This window comes from Rhododendron vialii, chromosome 1a, assembly GCF_030253575.1.
Source record: "Rhododendron vialii isolate Sample 1 chromosome 1a, ASM3025357v1".
In the NCBI taxonomy this organism is placed as follows: domain Eukaryota; kingdom Viridiplantae; phylum Streptophyta; class Magnoliopsida; order Ericales; family Ericaceae; genus Rhododendron; species Rhododendron vialii.
Genome location: NC_080557.1, coordinates 45,683,435 through 45,704,227, shown reverse-complemented (window position 1 = coordinate 45,704,227; position 20,793 = coordinate 45,683,435). Strand labels below are relative to the sequence as shown.

Genomic DNA, 20,793 nt, shown 5'->3' with positions numbered 1-20,793 from the left:
CCCTTTTGAATTGACTGTGTTTCAAAAAAAAAGAAGTCCCCTTTTTTTAAGAAGTTGTGATTCCAGGAGGTGGAAATGTGACGTGTATAGGAGTGTGATGGCATGACAACAATCTTTGTGCTTTTTTTTAGCATATATTCATCTGTTTTTAATGTCGAAATATTTTTGTTTAAAATAAATTTGATTTATTACAGTGTTAATAATTATGAATAGTAACATTATTTTCTACAATAAGTGTGTCCGAGCAAATTTACGTTCATCTCAACTAAGCGTGGAGATCAATACCAAAAATAAAGTACCGATTTTATCAATACTTTAGAGATTTGATAGCAATTGGTGCATTTAAATTAAATTATATTTAAAAATTTATCAATTTTATGACATTGACTGCTTAACCCATGGGTGTGTTCCTCGTGTTGACAGTACCATATAAGCTTTATGACTGGAGAACTCCTTCTCAACCAAACTAATTTTATACTAATTAATCAAGATTAGTGGAGTATGACTTTAATGCATGAAGATAAATATAGAAATTTGAGTACAATTGAGATTCCATTACCATTTCATCTCAACCCACGACAGATGTAAAGGTTCATTTTTTAGATTTTTACAACGTACGTAGGGTTAATTATAGCCACGTGATTTATTTCAAATAAGGAAATTAATTTCTACACTTTCCCATCTCTCTTTTTCTCGTCTTTTAGCGGATGAATTTACGGAAGTGTACCTGAATTTTGTAAAAAAGTGTACGCATGCAGGAATTGTTTCGTAAATTCACCCACTAAAAGATAAAAAAAGAAGAAGAATGTTTGCATCAAGTAGGGGAATGCAGAAGAGATTAAATTCTTTGCACCGCCGGTGTAGACATTTGTTTTCTCCACGTCGCCATGTTTTATTGATTGGGACACTGTTTTGCAACGTAACGAGATGTAATTGATTTGGAAGAAATAAATATTTACACCGGCGGTGTAAAGAATTTATTCTCAATGTATAAATCAATTTTCTTTTAATATGTTATAGATTATAACATTTCGTGATATAAGAACCCCACTTACCAACTTTGGCTGCTTCTACTTTCTGATAAAAGGAGTTCCAATGAAAATTGCCCACTCTCGTTGAGTATAGTTAGGTTTATTTCCTTGAACGGCTTTAGTTAGGTAAATAGGAGTACTTTTTATTTATTTTTTGAAAGGCTCTAGTTAGGTAAATACACTTTGCATCCATGGGCATGTGCTTAGATATTTAAAAAAATGCTCAATAATACTTTATTTTATCCAAATCAACTCTTAGCGCTTTCACAAAATTTCAATTTCACAAAATTTCAATAAGATCATTTTATTATCCACATATGTTTTATGATTAGAAATCACGCGTGGCTTGTTTAGACAAATCACGTGATATTTTTTAAATAGAACGATTAGATGTGCAAAACTATCACATTGACACTTCACCTAAGTGTACTCAAAGAGTGATTGACACAATTACAAGCGTATGTATACCTTTTCTCTTGTAATTTACCTCGGATATATTGGAGAATATATATATCTACAGGTATTCGTTGATGGGTTTCTCTCTTCCCCTCGCTCATTTTCACAAAGCACTCACATGTTTCTCTTTTGTTGTTGCATGGTTATAATCAAAGTTGTGAAATACCAGCCTGTTCCGGCCAATACCTGATGTACCGAATGATATAGGTTTGTTTCGGACATTTTCCAGTGTTCCGGACGGTACAAAATTACTTTATCTCTCTTCTTCTTTTTTTATGACATAAGTTGTGGCTCTAAACTAATTAAAAGAAACTTATGGGCTTATAGATGATTTTTTAAGATCACGATGGAATCTTGATCTGTTTCATAACTTTGTTTTGAGTCTTTTTAGATAATTTTTTGTTGTCATTTGTTTCACGAAAATAGTTTTGCAACCTGGTAGATATATATTAAATATATATAAAATATTAATTGCAGTAAATCCGGAACGGTACTGAGATATAGCCCGGTACCAGTATGTACCATTCCAGTAGTGAAAACGGTACGCTGGCCGGTACGGGATTGACAACTTTGGTTATAATACAAGAGGGGAAAGGGGTTTTACCAACAAAAAAAAGAAGAAGAGGTGGCTGGTCATTCCATTCCATTGTGTTACATTCTTTATGACTTTTACGTGTCTACTGCTCTACATGTTCAAGAATGCTACGAGTGATGCTACAAACAAAGCAAGTTCCAAAAATTTTGGACAGAACATGTCAACGTGGCATTACATATTGTTGAAAATAATAACAAAATACAATCCACATAAAAACATATTTGTACAAAATGGTGTTTTTAGATTCTGTTTCAGATAGTAATATTCTAAGATGCTCTGGTTCCAAGGACGGTGGGGGGCTGCTGTCCCTGAATTCGGGCCCACTCCGGTCTCGCTCCAATGATGGGAAGCGTTCACTTCGTAGAGCTCGTCGAGTATAACAACTATACAAAAAATCAACTTAATTGGATATCATTAAGTGCCCGATCGGAACCCATATAACTCTCGGTCCATGGGTTACAGTGGATTTGATTCAGTGTTTCGGATCCATTCTTTTCAAGATAAAAAGGTTCCGATCAGGCACTTAATGATATCCAATGAAGCTGATTTTCTGCATAGTTTTTCTACTCGACGAGCTCTACGTAATGAACGCTTCCGATCATCGAAACGAGACCGGAGTGGGCCCCGAATTTCAGGAACAGCAGCCCCCTAGCGTCCGTCTTGGACGTAATCTCACATTTTCTTTAATCTAAACACTACTTAAATAATAAGACCACAATAACTCCAGAGTATGTGGTCAAAAGTATTACTACTAGCATTTGTTATTAAAAAGCATGTGTCATTAAAAAGTCAAAATCTGCCGCCAACTAATTGACAAAGGAAGCGGTCTCCCTTGCTTCCACATCATTCGGGTAACAGAGTCCTGCTATGAATACAACACTTTTGTGTACCACATTTGAACGTCATCTTGTGTGGGACCACTTTGAGTTTCCACACGAATAAATGATCTGAGCCAGTTAATTGGTTCAGAATTTTTTTTAAAGGGTCTCTGAGAAAACTCAGTTCAGCCGGATACCGGTGGACAAAAAAAATAATGCATGGACCACAAGCATTTGTTGATATCCGTCTGAGCTGATTTTTTACGAGGATTCTTCAAAAAATTTTTTTTGAAGAAATTGAGAAGCTTGAAATATTTGTGTGGGACCCATTTTAAGGTGATGTACAAGTGCTGTACCCCAAGCAATTTTGGGTAACAAAACCTTTAAAAAAAAAGAAAAAGTTATATACGACCAGAAAAGCATAACACAAGGTGCAAGTTCATTGAACAATGGGTTCATTCGCGACAAAGTATTTTTTCAATAAAGCAGGTTCTCGGAATAGTTTATACGCACTTTGACTAATTTTGGAGGCTCAATCTCTCCGTTCACTTATGGAGCCGAAACTTTTGCTCTGTATAGACTGACCCCCAAATAGTCGATAGCATCTGAAAGGTTTCAAACTTGAGATCTTAAGAGGGGGTAAACCTCTAAATCCCAAACCTTGACCATAGATCAATCCCTCAGGGTTTTGGGGCATTGCTTCTCGTCGGATCCATAATGGAATCAAGCTTAAATGATGTCGTGGTATTTACAGGCCTAAAAAGCATTTGAAGTTGTGAGAGTTAATTGGCCCAGACACCTTTTACCGTTAAAAAAAAAATATAAGAGTAAATTTAAAAAAAAAAAAAAAAACTAATAGTAAATTTTGTTATCTGTCCATTGCATGTGATATGACTATGTAGTCCATTAACTGGCCCCAGGTAAAGAATATATTGGAAAATACCAACAGAATATATCAAGAATATAACCATTTTCTTAAATCCCCATTCTTTTTAACCTCTTCTTTTATCTTGGAGATACTTCTAATATTTTATTCTTTGTATTAGGATAGGCATATTCAGTAAATGTACTAAAATGATTTTCAAGTTCATTCAAATGTACCCTTCTTGTGCACAATATGAGATGCCCATCCACAAGGAATTTAATCTCAAGTGGTTGTGACCAAGGTATAGTTCTTAACGATATTCAATCAACTTTTTTGGATGTGGAGATCTCATCAACACATTTACCACTTTTAAATGTGGAATCTCTCTCCATGCGAATCTTAAGACATAATCGTACAAATTTTGATACAACATGAACTATTTGCATCAGAATAAATTAGACTTTCGAGGACAATTACTCCATAATTCAAACTAAAAATTGCACCAGAGCCTTCAATTTATCTTAAGGGCGGTTCTCGTGCCTGACTTTTTATATTTGGTGTAATCATACTTCTCCCCTTAAAACCTATACTATAAAGCGCGGATAACACTCGTCATTACACCGTATAACCACCTCAGAGATGCCTATTATTATTAACCAATAACCTATTTTCGGTAGGAAAATTAGCGAGTTGCAGGTTAAGTAACTTCACTCAAGTGGCGTCTGGAAAAATGTCCAGTGGAAAATATAGGCTAGATTCTTGCAGGACTTGGGGGGTCCATATTCTTTTGTCACTTATTCATGGACAAGAGTCACAAGACCACTTTTAAAGGGCATGTCTTTTTATGTAGCATTTGGAAGGCCCAAAGGCACATTTTCCCAAGAAAAACTAATGTTGTGTTTAGATGAATTTTTGAGAAATTTTTTATGAAAATAATGATAGAAAGTAGGAATAATGACTGGAGAGAGATAAAGAAAGAAATGATAATAATGATTTGAGATCGAGATAATAAATGAAGAGTAATGATTAAAAATAGGAATAATAAGTATTTTTTAAGTTTTATTTATTTATTTTTTCAAAAAAAGATCCAAACACAGCTTGCTTTATGGTTTCGAACAGGCTAGTGATTTTCGCACTCTTATTCTTACCATCCGCACTTCATTTGTTGTTATTCAAGTGAAATTACCATCTTACCTTTTCATCAGTTCACTTTTTCACATATCAAGGGATTATGTAGTAAATTCACATGAATAAAAACAAAAAGAGGAGAGCGAATGGTACAGAGGGGAGAGCGGAAATCAATTGCTTTTTGAATAATATACTTTTGGTGATTCTTGGAAAACAAGATGCTTGGATTTCCACTCCTTTTTGTTGCTTGATATGCACCATATGCATGTACTATACATTCTGATTAAAGTAGCTCCTACGGACCACTGCTGCAGAAAGTGTGCACAATAAGATCAGATATGCTCATCCACAAAGAATGAGCACCTGCAAATGGTGCAATCAAGGTATTGTTCCCAGGATATTCAACCCACCATTGGACTGGAGATCACATCACCATTTACCCTTCGAAGGAACCGTGATCTTCTAGGATCAAAGCTGATCTTTTGATAATCCTCCTTCAAAGCTACATATGATGCAACTTTAAGAATGGATTTGCAACATGAGGCATGAGCATGCTGAAGCCATTTTCCTCGACCAGGAGTCCACCGTGACACCATCCCATAATTTTCGGTATCCACAGGGTTCTGTGTCGGGATTCCAACTATATCGTGTGACTGGAAATGCACTACGAGCGGGAGATCATAAATATTGGCAAATAGAGGATCCCAAACCCTTTCCCTGTATTGATCATTATGAGAGTTGGTCTTTGCTGTTGTTGGCACTTGGAATCCAATCCAACCCTTTCACCAAAGCCTTGGGAAGACACACAAGGAAGAAAGACTGTCAACTTTTTTTAGTCAGAAGTTTAAATCCATACCCTAGTATCCTCCACAAAAAGACATCTAACTTCTCAAGGTAAAAAAGAACCATTTGATTTTAGTTTTGTTCTTAAAAACACTTTCACAATTGAAAGCAAAGATGTGTATTCCCGCATTACCCTAGGCTCTTAATTAAGAAATAAAACATGGACAATCCTACACAATTTTTTTCTCTCAACAAGGTAATTCCATGTCTCAAACCTGTGTAACAAGGCTAACGCCACTAGCCCTTATCATCACATCAAGTTACAACTTCGGAGATGTTGTGAACATGAATTCCTACATAAAGTTGCACAAAAACATATTCTGGGTAGGAATATAACGAGTTGCAGGTGACGTCACCCTAGTGTTCTTTGCAATGTTGAATGGAAAATGAAACTGCAACAAAGCATATCCCAATACGGCTCCTTCTTCTCAGAAATACTTCAAGGACTCGGGAATCAGATTCTCCTAAATTATTCACAGAACTCCCACTTTAAAAAAGGCATGCCTTTATGTAGCATTTGGAAGGCTCAAAGATACACTGCTGTCAACAAAAGCTCCCGTTTAATGTTCTTGAATAATATCCTTTGGTGATTCCTGAAAACTAGGTTCTTGGGTTTCTACTAATCAATTCTGTCCCCTTGTGCTGTTTGATACTTATCAGGTAAATGATTCTTTTGAAAATCAACTGACGCAGATATTTGCTTGCAGTTGCTACAATATCAAAAGCAATTGGTTTGTTACGATGAGGAAAAATGATACCTTTTGGATATGCTTAAAGGATATCTTAAAAACTTCATGTATACACGGAAGTAATTTTAAGGCCATCCTACCTTACAAAGCTTGATGGGATATTTTGGAAAGGATCTATGCTCAATGGGAATCCAAAACTACTAGTTTGTCTTTCCCTTTGAATTTTTTTTCACAGGTCCAAATCGGGGAAATGTAAACTCCAAATAGAGATTACTATTAAATAAGAGCAAGAAACGGTCAAGTACTTCTGCAGTCAATAAACAGAATGTTTTATTGTGATTCAAGTTTGTCAACAAACTATACATTTGACAATGGACAAAAGTATCTCCATAGCAACCCAATCATGTACCAAATGAATGACTGCACAAATTTGGCTGAAGAATTGCTTTCAAAAACAATTTTAAAGAGTGGTGTCCTTATGAAGTAAACAATGTCGTCAAATAACATATCACACCAAATAATCAACTTACTTCACAAAGTTTGTAGCAGGGAAGTGGCCTTGTCTTGTAAAACCTTCAATGCTTCATTAACATGCCTTTCTTCTGTCAATGGAGCTCCTACCGCAAAACGTAGTGTGTACTTACTGGATAGAACCTGCATAAATTTGTCACAAGCAAGCAAACTCAACTCGAGTATCACAACCACATGAAAGTTGTTAAATTCATTCTTTTAGTCAGTTGTAACACCGGAAGAAGTATCATTTACAGTTTTCTCAAGGAAGAAAAACATAGCATAAAAAATAAGCATACTGTGTGCGAGATGAATAATTTCCCAGTTGAGTTAACAGCATCCAGTAAGTCAGCGTTTAGTTTGTTAGCACAATCTTCCTTGTCATGGGGAGGCAGAAGGCAAAAACAAACCAACGAGAACTTCCTTGGGGCAACAACCTGCACAGGTCAATTATAGTGTCTAAGCCAAAACAACAATTGCCAAGAAAAAATAAGTTATTTGTCCTCTACGTGCTGTCGATATGAAACATAAGTACTTGGCTTGATGTCAATATGAAGATTTCTTTCAGAAAACCAGGTCTCTTGCTGGTAGGCTTATCACACTGCCAGGACCAGGCTGCATTTAAGCCAGTACTATTGACAATAAGACTACCAGAATGGGTCACAATTCAGTCTCTTTTGGTCCGTGCTTGTAGATTTTTGTCTGTGTTAGAATGTCTCCTACCACATGACAATAAATCACACAACACAGTGATATTCCTTGGATGAAACTATACTATAGTATGGCTCTCCGAAATGTTAACGCAGAAGATTTTCTAACGCATGCACGGTACATAAAAGAACTTAGAAAGTAGAAGAGACCAAAAATAAAAAATAAAAAATAAGCAGAACAACAGAATTGAATTAAAAAAGAAGAAGGAACCATCCCATTACTTGAGCTAGTGCCACACCAGTAAGAGAAACATAATTTTCTAAATCTAGGGTTTTGCAGCTCAGTGGTGGGCAATTCCTTTTGTCCATTAGTTAAACAGGTGGAGCACCCATAACGACAGCCAAATCTGTCAGTTGCATGTTTGAAGTGAAAGTAAGCTCCTAAAAAGATAACACTCTCCCAAAACCTTAAACAAATAAGCCAAAGTAATGAGGGGCACTAAGGTTAAGAAAAAGATTGATATGCTCCCCTTAAGAACTAATTAAGATAGTTAACAAACAAAACTCTGAAGTGATACCTGAAATCTTGGGTCTTGAGAAATGAGTTCTTCAAAGTGTTTAGCCAATGCAATATGGTTCCTTATGTAAGATTGCAGATTTTCCAAACCATAAAGTCTTAGTACCATCCATAACTTCAGTGACCTGTCTAGCAGGAGTGGATTAAACAAGGTGTTAATTATCTATTTCAGTTGGTGACTCTGTGAAAATTTGGTTTAACATGAACTTGAAGATATCACTGAACCAGTCATATATGTAACACATAACAGCCGGCTTAGTTGAGTTTAAGACACTTTTTTGCAATGTCTGACAGCACACCTGAACCTGCGGCCCAAAGGGATTTGCCAGTCTTTGTAATCCACAACCAAGTTTGCTTCAGAGGCCTGGAACATGAATGATCCACATAACATAAGTAATTTACCAGTTTGTCAATTTATCAGAAATTGGTGAACATGGAGAACGGCCAAAGCTTTTTGGCCCAACAATCAAAAAGATATATTCAACGTAGGTTGGGTTCTAATCAGGTCAACATATAGGCATCAACATTACAAAAATGGAAAATTTTAATTCACAGAAAACTGAGCAGATATGGGTATCTTGAGAAAACTTCTCCCCAGGGTCCAGGCTATGTCAGAAGCATTAGACTTACAGACGCATCATTACACTTGCTATTGAAGTTTCTAAGGGGTAAACATGTGAAACAGTCTTTATCCATGTGTGAAAAGAAAACCATGTCTGTTCCTGTTTAAGAGCTTTCACCACAAATGACCTCTGATAAACACACTGACACAGTATGGCAGGAGGCTTACTTTATTTCTCAGAAATTCTGGATTCGTTGAGAGTGACTGAATCAGAGCATTCCTGTCCTGTTGGAAAGAAGATGACATTAGAATACATGAGGCTTTGATATTGACCACTTTTATTTGCTTCTATGTTAGTTTTTGTAGGGTATGAAGGCACAATGGTAGCATGTAGACGTGCATCAAGTGCATAATGGCATACCTTTACCCAGAGAGCTGAACAATCGAAGTTCGTGAGAAACCATTTATGAGCATTCGTATTAAACGAGTCAGCTTCTTCAATGCCATCAATATAGTGTCTATATTCTGGACATATACAAGCACTTCCAGCATACGCAGCATCCACATGAAACCACATTCCATTACTCTGCATTAATCAGAGAACCTTCATCCTTTCATCATTCATGAGTAAAGTACACGGCGCATACATGAATTCAACACATGGCGACCAAACAAGACCACTAAAGGAAGTATTCCTATTCTAACAGGCAAAGGCTTGTAAGATTTTTTGCATAAAAACACTGCCAATGAGAATTTCTATGAAACGGTATAAATTGACAACTTAAACCTACAAGTAACACTATAAGGAAAAGTAAAGTTCCTCTTTCAACTATTAGCAACTGAGTCAGTAATACACTACAAAAGTTAATCTTTTTTTTGCATTTGTACTTGGAGCTTTATCCAGGAGAAGAGGGGGATAACAGAACAAAAAAGAAGGAAAGGAAACGACGACTCTAGTACTCTACCATCTCAAGCTGATTACGTAGTTCACAACAATTCTTACCTTGGTGATCTGTCCCAGTGCAGGCAAAGGATCCACAGCAGTTGATGAAGTAGTACCAACCTGCAAGTATGTGAGCAAGGCTTCTTTAGCTAACCAAAACAATATAAAGATACGTATGCAGCAACGATATGGAAGGAGTACTAACACAACACACACTTACAGTTCCGCATAAGAAAAAAGGGATTAGGCCAACGGCGATGTCATGTGATATTGCTGCACTTAGTGATTCAGGAGAAAGAGCATATTCAGTGGACTTATCCGTCTTCAGCAGCCTACAATTCTCTGGGTGAATCCCGCCAATCTGCCACAAACAATATACTTCAAACATACGGTAAACAGGAATAATAAGTTGTGGCATTAACCTCGACGCAATGACTAGGAAGCAAGCATATACCCACACAAAGCAATCGTCCTTTCAAGGCAACTGACAGGAATATTTGAAGCACTTAACTGTGGTTAATTTAGGTTGTAGGATTATAGCTAATTAGCTATACCATGGCCCAGTTATCTACGTTAATTCTACCAGGCTACCCCTAAAACTAAATCAAAGACAGAAAGATAATTTTTTGCTATTGGTATATAAAAAAATGGTGGTGGCAAATGAAAGACAATATAAAAACTGATGAATTTGCATTTTCACCTGGCAGGCTTTCTGCAGAGACGAATGTGTTTGATCAGATGCATAAGCTACAAGCTTTCCAATGGCATCCTTTCCAACCGTTCTCAGAACTTTATCACGAGCAGCCAGTAGCACAACAAGAGCAGCTTCACTTGCTGTTCCCTGTATCACCCCACCACCTTGTCCTGAAACAAGGTTCCAACAGAGAAACTAGTAGAGCTCTTTTAGAAAGAGGAAGGGGCAAGGAATAGAACACATTGGAATGAGTTTCTACAAAGCTATGTTCGAATATACATTGTCTAAATAATTCAAAGCATGTTTTCCCTTCTCTGTAACAAATAACAATTGTATTAAGCACCTTAGCTTGAATGACATTAATCATCAAGAAGAGAAAAAAATTCCATCTTTTCATCTGCCCAACAGCTGTAGCTTCCTACTTCCTAGAAGAATGAACTTTAGGTATTGCAAAGTTTACCTGTTGAAAGGAAATCATCAGGAAGCTTAAGTAGTTTTGCTAGCCAATCAAGAACAATCATTTCAAGTTCCGTTGCAGCAGGAGAAGTAATCCAACTAAAGCCCACCATGTTAATACCAGCACTGAGCATTTCTCCCAAAAATCCAGCGACACTGCTGTTGGAGGGAAAATACGCAAAATAATCCGGGCTTTGCCAATGGGTTACCCCTGGCAAGATCTTTGTCTGCACATCTGCATTTACAATAAAAATTTACATTTATACATTGATAGTACTTTTCTCTTTAACTTCTTGTTTGTCCTTTTATTTCACTCGATTACAGAATTTGACATAATACACGAGATTCAGAAACTCACCATCAAGAACATCTTGCAATGATTCCGGCTGGTTTGGTGCGGAAACTGGCAGAAGTTTATGCAGATACCCAGGCTGTGAAAAAAGTTCAATTTTTTAAAGCTACTAATGAAAAGTGAACTGATAGCACAAACATAACCACGAAAGAACTCACCTTAAAGAGTTGAAATTTATTTCCTGGGAGACCAAAAATATACTGACAATAACCTTATATACAAATTGCAAGTTGGTACATGTGAAAATGGCATGCACTACATTTGCAAACCCCTATTTCCAGTTGAGAGAAAAAGCAATAGGCTACGTTTTCGATTTCTACCTTTTCTGTTTCCATTTAGTATGCCTTGTTTATAAACTACAATAGACACCAATAAAGATTCTCAAAAAAGAAATCCACAAGCATAAACATACACAATAACATATAATAGAAACGGATACTAAGTTTACATCTTTAATCCAACTACTTGAAAAGAAAAAGTAACCACTGGAACAAAGAAACCCACAGAAGTAAGGAAAAGAGAGTCCATGGTCACATGAATATACTTAATTCATTTCCTTTTGAAATCAACTTTCACATATGGTACACAAATGGGGAATGAACCTATACCGTCCTATCCAAGTTTCAAAATTTCCGAAGAATTTTTTTCTCAAAAGCGTCAAAATTGTATTATTTTGCCCGTCCAATGTTTTCTTATATGATTGGGACATAAGGCTTGGTTTGGGTTGGTTTGGTAATGTTTTTTCTTACAAAAATCTAACACTCACCCATCCAATTTTTTTTTTTAAATTCAATAATCGTCTTCCTTTAGCCTGTAGGATTGTATGCATCTATAATTATGTATAACTATACTTTCGTATCAATTTATATCCATGATAACTTTTTGGTACTATTTTTCGCTCACCCAACGTTAAAATCCTCCGTCAGTTCTTAATGTTGTATGTACCAACCAATCCAATTAATCAAAAGACAAAAGTAAGTCGATAGTCATAATAAAGAAATAAATATAAGGAAGGGAAAGAGGGGGTGGGTGAGATTGGTAAAACCTGAACTTGGCTGAGAACTGGGAAGCTCTCAATGTTCTTGTAGTAATCAGCAATGAAATCTACCATCTTGTGAGCATTCTCTCGCAATTGTTCCGCGTCCATTGGCTTCAACCCACCCTCCCTGATACGATTTTCAAATCCGACAGCCCCAAAGAAAATCAACAACTAATCAAAATGGGTATATCCGAAACATCATGCACCCATTCAATTGCAAAGGCAGTGACTCGATTCTACCAACACAAATGCAGATATACAAACTTACATATTTCAAACCCAGCAGGCCAACGAAAAATCAACAAAACAAAAACAAGAAGAAGGGGGGGTATGTCCGAAACATCACAGACACCAGTACCACCATTTCAGCGGAAAAAGCAGTGAGTGGGTTCTACTAATTACGTACGCAAATGCATATATACAAAACTTACATGTTCTGTAGAATGTTCCCGAGTCACTGAAATAAACTGAAATCTGTAGTCAGGGTTTGGAGAGGGTGATAATATGAGGGAGGGCTTGATGTGTTTCCCCTCCTAAACTGTACGTGAGGAGGAGGAGGAGGGGTTGTTTCTGAGTGGATTTTAGCGAAAGGCGTATTTTTTTTCCCCTGCTTGAAGGGTTGGGTTGGGGGGAACATTTGCACCACGTATTCGTATATGATTAGTAAATTCTTAGGAAAAATTATAAAATGGCCCCTGAACTTTCACTCAAATGTTATAGAAGCACTTAAATATAAGTTTTTTTTCAATTAAACACCTGGACTTACAAAATCTCCAAATCTAGGCCCCTGCCGTTATACTCCATCCAATTTGTTCACAAAAATGATGACGTGGCATATTTCTCCTGTTAAATGACCCAATTGCACATGATATGAAGTCTAAAAGATACACATAATCAAAACTCCTCCCCTCTCTTTCTCCTCGCCTCTCTTTCCCTTCTCCCACCTCTCTCTGATATTCGTTAGGTTTTCTTATTCTGATCTCTTTTTGTTCCCACAGGATATGTGTAAATGAGAATGGAACAAATCCTTTAATCATATCTCATGGGAAAGGAACAAAATTCAAAACCCGAGCCCGAACTTCATGTCACTCACGTGTAATCACCACCACCAAATGACAATAGCTAGAATAGCAAACCAAATCTTCGTAAGACTAGTATCTGCTTTCTTTGAAAATTCCCAACCTTCCCACCGGTAAACAGAGGAGCGGCGCGAGCGAAAAACTTGCCTGCAAACTCAAACTCACCTGTAAGGTTGATCAGCGGGAGCGGCGGAGGCGCTTGTTGATGACTGAGGACGGGGCCATCAATGGATTCTGAGATGGGCATCGTAGCCAAGTTTCTTTTAATTTTGATCGATTTGGTTTATGGGTTTACAGGTTTATGGGTTTTTGTTCTGGATTTGCAAGAGAGATAGAGATAAAGAAAAAGGGGAAATATAGGCGAGGGGAGAGGGGTTTTGATTGTGTGTATCTTTTAGACTTCCTATCATGTGCAATTGGGGCACTTAAAGAGAGAAATATGCAGCGTCATCACTTTTGTGAACAAAATTTATGGATTATAACGACAAGGACCAAGATTTGGGAATTTTGTAAGTCCAGGTGTTTAATTGAAATAAACTTAAGTTCAAGTATTTCTGTGACATTTTGGTAAAAGTTCAGGTGTCATTTTAAAATTTTCCCAAATTCTTATTTACTAATGTTAGCGACATAATACTACACCACATTACCACACTAAGGGCCCGTTTGATAAACCTCCAGAGGTTAGGATTGGTGAATCACCAATCCAATCCCAATCGATTATTAATACTGTGTTTGGTAATTCAAAATGGGTTGAAATTATTAGTCCTTAGAACTAGCAAGGTGGGTATTAGGAGGGATTCACAATACCCTCTCACACTTGGTATTCATAGTCTAGTCCATACCCAAGCCATACGAAATTACCGTCCTATCCTTGCTTAAATGACCAAAATACCTACAACCCACCACTGCTAAAACTTTTCCTATGTGTGCTGGGGTTGGGGTAGTGTGTGCACGCGCGCGCGTGTTGGGTTTTTTTCCTGTGGGTATTGTATTTTTTTATTTTTCAGTGCGTGTGTTGTTTTAGGGGGAGGGGCAAAAACGAAAATTAAACTATCAATTCAATCTCATCTCATGTGAAACAAACACGATATTAATAATCTCATCACATCATCTCAAACAAACATACTCATCACCAATCCCATCTCCTTACCAATCCAATCTCATTACCAATCCCAATTCTAATATCATCTCTTTACGAATCTCAATCATCTATTACTGTTATCAAACAGGACCTAACATGATTATTGATAATATAAGAACAACCACTTTAGACTTGATAACGAAATAACAATATAGAGAGTAGTTTTAGTTTTAAAGTGATTATTTTTCCATTATCAAGCAAGCATACCATGTAAACGGTTACGGTTGGTTTTGCAGTGCTAGTATATCTAAAATTATTGATTCTTATTTGCCATACACATATAATCTCTAAAAAATTACTGGAATTGCCTACTACTCCTAGGAGTATATATATATATATGTCTATTATAAAATAGAAGGGGTGTGGGGACGAGTTGTTGGAACGGCTTAGATTCATTTAATCTAAAGGCTGTAGTGCATCCTCCCACTTCCTAGTTAAGTGCCCATGATTTCACCTAAATCACACAATTGTCATCCCCTTTCAACTGTGATGCATAGTGCTGTAGATACAGACTAACACTAGTAAAACAATAAAACACGACAAATTTCATTAAAGTATGATCTCCATTACACTTATGATCATATACTCTCTCTACAACTTTACTCTCTCTTTCTCTACAACTTTCAGCCGACTAAGAGGCGCCTCCTCCATCCTCCCCCCGGGTGTTTCCTCTCCTCTTTTTCCTCCTCTAACCCTCAGTGCATCACCTCTCCGAGTATCTACCGGTTCCGCCTTCTTCTGCCTTCGCTTTCATCTCCCATCTCTTCTGCCGCCGTGCTCCACATCTGGGGGAGTACGGTTTTGCGCCTAACGGCCAGGACGGACAGTGGGTGGTGGTGGCGTATCGCAAGGGTCTTCACCATCGGGATTCACATCTAGGGTGTAACGACCCGGATTTTTGCCCTATTTTTTTTTAATACAAATTTGAAATGTTAAAACTAATTCAATAATTAGTTAGATTTATTAATTAAATTACATTATTATGTTTATATTTGATATTACAAAAAAAAAATTCGTATTCAAAACATATTATACTTTAGAGATATACATTCATCCCTTATCCTTCGTATCTAAACACTAATTAGAATTCTATTGAAACTATATCTCTCTCTCCTCCCGAATTCCACCACCCCTATACTTCTCCTCTATAAATACCTCTCTCCTCTCTCACAATACAACACTCCTAGTCCTCTACAAAAACAAAAAAAAGAAGAAAAGAGGAATTCGATTTTCGTCCATATCACGTCCCTCTATTCACAGCCTGTTTCCTCGTAGTTGCTGTCGTTTTTAGGCCTAAGTTTCTTCACGAAAGTTGTAGAGGGCGTCGAGAGCTTCAATTTCGACCCAAGAATCGCCCAAAACGGTCAATAATTGATAGAGTTATCGCCATTCAAAATTAGGTAAAATTCTCGGATTCTGATTTCCAGGCAGATTTAGCGATCCTTCTAAACTTCCATTTTTCTACTACTTAGAGTGGTTTTCGGGCTTAGACTTCTTCATGAAAGTCGTAGAGCGTTTCAAGATCTTCGTGAGAGACACAAGAATCATCCAAAATGGCAGATGTTTGGTCAAGTTATTCCAGCCCTAAGTTACTGCTAGAATATCAATCTTTCGCCACCAAACGAAAACCCACCGGACTCCACCGAATCGCCTTATCCGGATTAAAGGTATTATAATCCCTCCCCTGCCTTCCCTGAGTATATTAAGGTACTATGATGTTAGTTTTTATGATTAGAATCGAAAAGAATTGAAATTGGAATCGAACGAATAAAACCCAGTTTTTCCGAGAATGCACTGTTCACTGTTCACTGTTCACGGGCGTGAACACTGTTCACGGGCGTGAACACTGTTCACGGGCGTGAACACTGTTCACGTTTTTTTGGGTACCCGCTGGAAGTAAAAAAAATGGCAAAACAATTACAGTTATTCCCCTGGACTTCTTGAATTTATAATTTTGGCCATAAGAGATGTGTTTGGGTGGTTTTAACTTACGTGTTATATATGAACGATAATGAAAATAAATGAGTTGCCTTGGTTTAGTGTTAATTGAATATGATTCTTATAATAAATAAATAGAATGATGAAGGATTGCTAGTTAAATTATTTGTTTGATAAAATTTCTCATTTATTTAATAAATTAAGGGCATTGGCCCAATCATAAAACTCCACGTGCTTTACTTATTCGCACAGTACCAATTGCTATGTTTACTTTCCCATTAAAATATATCATGTTTACTGATTATGTTACTATGGATTCATGATTGTTGTATTGTTGAGTCGGACTTAGATTCGTTTGGTGATTTCAATGAGAAATTATGTAGACGTTGTTATGGTTAATGAAAAAGGAAAAATAGATGAAAGTTGTGGGCTTAGCAGAACCTCAGGGGTAGCCTAGCAGGACCTCAGGTATTGAGGGTAGCCTGGCAGGACCTTGAGGGTAGCCTGAAAGACCCAGTGTAGCTAGGGTGGCCAAGCAGGACCTCAGGGGTAGCCTGGCAGGACCTCAGGTATGAAGGGTAGCCTAGCAGGACCTTGAGGGCAGCCTGATGGACCTAGAATTGTGAGGGTGGCCAAGCAGGATCTCAGGGGTAGCCTGACAGGACCTCAGGTATTGAGGGTAGCCTAGCAGAACCTTAAGGGCAGCCTGATGGACCAAGAATTGTGTGGATAGTCTACTAATACCCCGTGATATTGAAGGTAGCTGAACGTTTGAAATATGTTCAACGAAATTTTGAGTTTGAAAAAGTGATGGATTCTATGGTGCAAGTATGATTATGAAATGTGAGATTCAAAATAAATTAAATTAAAGGCTTGCTAATGAATTTATTTATTTAATGCTTGTAGTTCTATTATGAAATTTTCATATGAATTGTGATAAAGCTGCTTAGCTGTAAAGTAAGGGGTTGGTAAGGTTAGGCTTATTCTACTGAGTGAATTATCACTCTCGGATACGTTTGTATCATGATAAATCGGTTGCTTTGGCGATCAATTTGCCAGAGTATGCAGGATTCAATGGTGGAGCAGTTTGACACAGGAAGAATACGAGGGGCGGAGACCGAGTATGCTTGGGATCTGTATCAAGACTAGAGTCGCTCTGAAGTTATTTCAATAAATTGCCAGATTTTATTAAGGTTAAATAAATTTTTTTTTTTGAATCAGTATCTTCTATGAAAAGTCGGCTCAATGCTTGTCAGACCAATATTTACCTTTGAATAAAAGTTTTGTATTTTCAATTTGAGTTGAAATAAAGAAATCCCTATGTTAATACTTCCGTGTTTATTTGGTTAACTAAAGAAATCTTTTTCGGAAAATAATAATTTATGCTGCCGATATTCGTTTAAAATATCGAGGTGTTACATAGGGTCTCTTGATTTTGGGCCTAACGGCTAGGTGTGCTCTTTCGTGGTGTCTGTCGTCTCTTGCAGATTTGCTTTCTGGGGTCTTTGAGGGGTCGATCGGTGGTGTGAAGTTGGCGGCCGGTGGTGGTGGTGGAGGGTGGTGGCGCTGTTATTTTTCTGTTTTGGTTTTGTGTTTTTTTCTTGGAGGTGGGGTGTCGTGTTTCGATTGGGTTGCTGGGATGGTGGCGGGGTATGGCGGTGGGGTGGTTATGCTCTTGTAGGTGGGCGGCATCAGGTTTGGCGGACTGGGAGGGTTCGGTGTTGGCGGCTTGGCGGCTAAGCACGACGGTGGTCGTCGCTGGTGTTGGGTGGTGTGGGAGGCTGGATGTTTTGGGTGGATCGATGGGATTTAGATGGGCTCCAATGGAGGTGGCGACTGGTGGTGGGCTGTGGTGGTGGTAGTTTTGATCCACCGTTGGGGCAACAACAGGGGCTGGTTCCCCGGGTTCCGGTGGCGGTTTCGGACTATCTTGGCGCACATCTTGGGCCTGCGGCTTGGCAGTGGATGAAGGCGGCGACTTGGGTTTGCTTCTGTTTAGGGGTTGTTTGGCTGGCCTATGTTGTCTATGGGCTGGTCTCCGTTACGTTCGGGTTGGCCTATGTTGTCTATGGGCCGGTTATCTGGGCGTGGGCCTTGTTGTTTAGGGTTTGGGTTAGGTCTCATTTTGGGCTTCATAGTTGTATTTGGGTTACAGGGTACTTGTAGGCCTTTATGTTATATTTTTACCTGTATAGACCTTTTAGGTGTTCTGGGCTAGGCCCACTGGGTATTTTCTTTGTTGGCTTCTTGCCAACGAGGACTTCTCTTTTTTGTCCTCCTCATTCTCTTCTTTTTTTAATAAATTTTTTCTTCGCCGTTCAAAAAAATAATAATAATGATCTCCATTACACACTCAACCAAGTCAGACACCACCAAGACGACAAAACTCTCTCCCCTCTAACTTTTCTCACCAATAGTACTCCGAACTTTTTTTTAATATCGTATTTCCCACTAATCTTTTGGTAACAAAATGATAGAATCTAGGATCCATGAATCGATTCAGGAAAGAAAATTGGACAGTCCAAATTCACTTGAATTGGATTTGGATCGTTTAATTTTCTTTCCTATACCGTTTCATGAATTCTTTTTCTGAACTATACCAGACCTGTTTAGTTAATCATCATGTGACATATCACCAATTTATTGTAAGAATGTATTGCATTTTTTTAAAAGTATCATGCAGTGAGCACATTCTAACAATGAAATCGTGATGTGTCACATCTTCACCGAAATGTTCTCACGAAAATAGGATCATCATCATGTTCATACAGATACGGAGTCTGTCGCGCGTTTCCGTGTTCTCGACCTTTCGGATGACGTGATTGTATAGATCGTCGGAACGAGATTTTCATACAGCGCCCGTATGGACGAACGGATCACATCCAGTGTTGAATGGTCCATTTCATGGCCCGGATTGGCCAAGAAAAAACCAACGGTCAGGTTAAGCCACATTTGGGGTGTTTGGGAACCTATTTTTTGACTTTTCATTTTCAGTTTTTTAGTTTTTTGGCCTTTTGGATTATGACCAGAATGTATTTTATGTATGGTAGGAGTGTTTGAGAGATTTGTGCAGAATGTATTTTGAAATATTGTAGTATTTGGTAGATGATTGTTGAAAATGAATTATGGGTTGGATTTTTACCATATTTCCCTTTGTCTTTATTACTTTGTCGAAAATGAAGGGAGGAAAGTGGGTATTTTGGTAATTGACCACAAAATGGAAAAATGCAAAAATGTGAAAAAACACCTCTAGACCTGTTTCTGGGTTTTTGCCTCCAAACCAAAAAATAAAAAATCTATTCTCATAATGGGGTGCCAAACACCCAAAATGAAAAAGTGAAAATGTAAAATGAGAAAATGGAGTTCCGAAACACCCCAATTTTACATTCTCTTTCCACGACAACAGTAATCCAACGTTGTTCCCAAACACCCCCATTTTACTCTCTGAATGCCAGATCAGCAAAGAATTCCACTTTGCGTACCAATTAGTCTTGTATCGATAGTATACAGATCATCAAGCAGGACCTACTTTGGGGTTCTATACGAATAATCCAAATTGTTGATTAGTATTTAAATACTTTTTCAAGTGGCCTTAAAAAAAATAAGCTCAATCAAATATCAATAATTACTTAATCTAATCTTTTAATTTTTCATTCAGATGTTAAGATCTTGAGCTTTGAACGAAAAATTGAAAAGATTAGATTAAGTACTTATTGTTATTTGATTGAGCTTATTTTTTTGCGAGGACATTTTTATAAAAAATTTAAAATTAATTAACGATATTGATTAATGGTATGGAACTCCGATGTGGGCCCCACGTGATGATCTGTATACTATCCATACGAATTAATTGGCACGCAAAGTGAAGTTCTTAGCTGATCCGTCATTCAGGAGAGTACCAGTTTCATTTTCTCAAATAAGTAATTAAAAAATAGGGACATATTTTTAAATTTAAAAAATAATAGGCTTATGAAAATAAATTTATAATTTTTTTTGCAGGGTTTGATAGATCTCGATGAGAATTATGAAACAAGATCACTATTACATATTTTTTGATTTCAGTAAATTTATTATTTTTAAACTTGAAAATTACTAATAAGTACTTATTTTTTAAGAGGCTAAACCGGAAAACTAAATGAGTTGGGTTACTGATGTCGTGGAAAGAGAATGAAAAATGTGGCTTAACCTAGACCGTTGGTTTTTTCTTAGCCAATCCTAGCCATAAAATGGATCAAAATGGACCATTTAGCACTGGATGTGCCCGTATGAACACGTCCATGACTCATTATTGACAGAACCAAAGACAAACTAATGCATCACTTTGTTTACCCCAAAAAAAAAAAAAAAAAAACCAATGCATCACGGATTGACATCTCAATTCGCAGTATCATTGAACCAAAGACAAAAAAATCCATGATATTGATGCA

At 37.4% G+C, this 20,793-nt stretch overlaps 1 protein-coding gene across 6 annotated transcripts; it reads right to left on the bottom strand.

Moving 5' to 3' along the window:
- Positions 1-5,054: 5,054 nt before the first annotated feature.
- On the bottom strand, positions 5,055-12,834 carry LOC131320787 (phenylacetaldehyde synthase). Of its 6 annotated transcripts, XR_009198355.1 has the most exons (15): positions 12,640-12,824; positions 12,215-12,335; positions 11,176-11,248; positions 10,822-11,052; positions 10,368-10,531; positions 9,888-10,028; positions 9,728-9,787; positions 9,146-9,310; positions 8,953-9,009; positions 8,462-8,526; positions 8,164-8,287; positions 7,235-7,372; positions 6,956-7,079; positions 5,300-5,685; positions 5,055-5,234 (listed from the first exon to the last, which is right to left on the bottom strand). XR_009198355.1 is itself a non-coding variant. In XM_058351654.1 (14 exons), coding segments are annotated over exons 1-13 (1,464 nt in total). In that variant the 5' UTR covers positions 12,642-12,834; the 3' UTR covers positions 5,055-5,685; position 6,956. The 6 variants fall into 6 exon arrangements, 5 of the variants coding, with proteins under 5 accessions (XP_058207637.1, XP_058207649.1, XP_058207624.1 ...); XM_058351654.1 differs by having other exon boundaries at positions 5,055-5,685; positions 12,640-12,834; XM_058351666.1 differs by having other exon boundaries at positions 5,055-5,712.
- Positions 12,835-20,793: the final 7,959 nt, after the last annotated feature.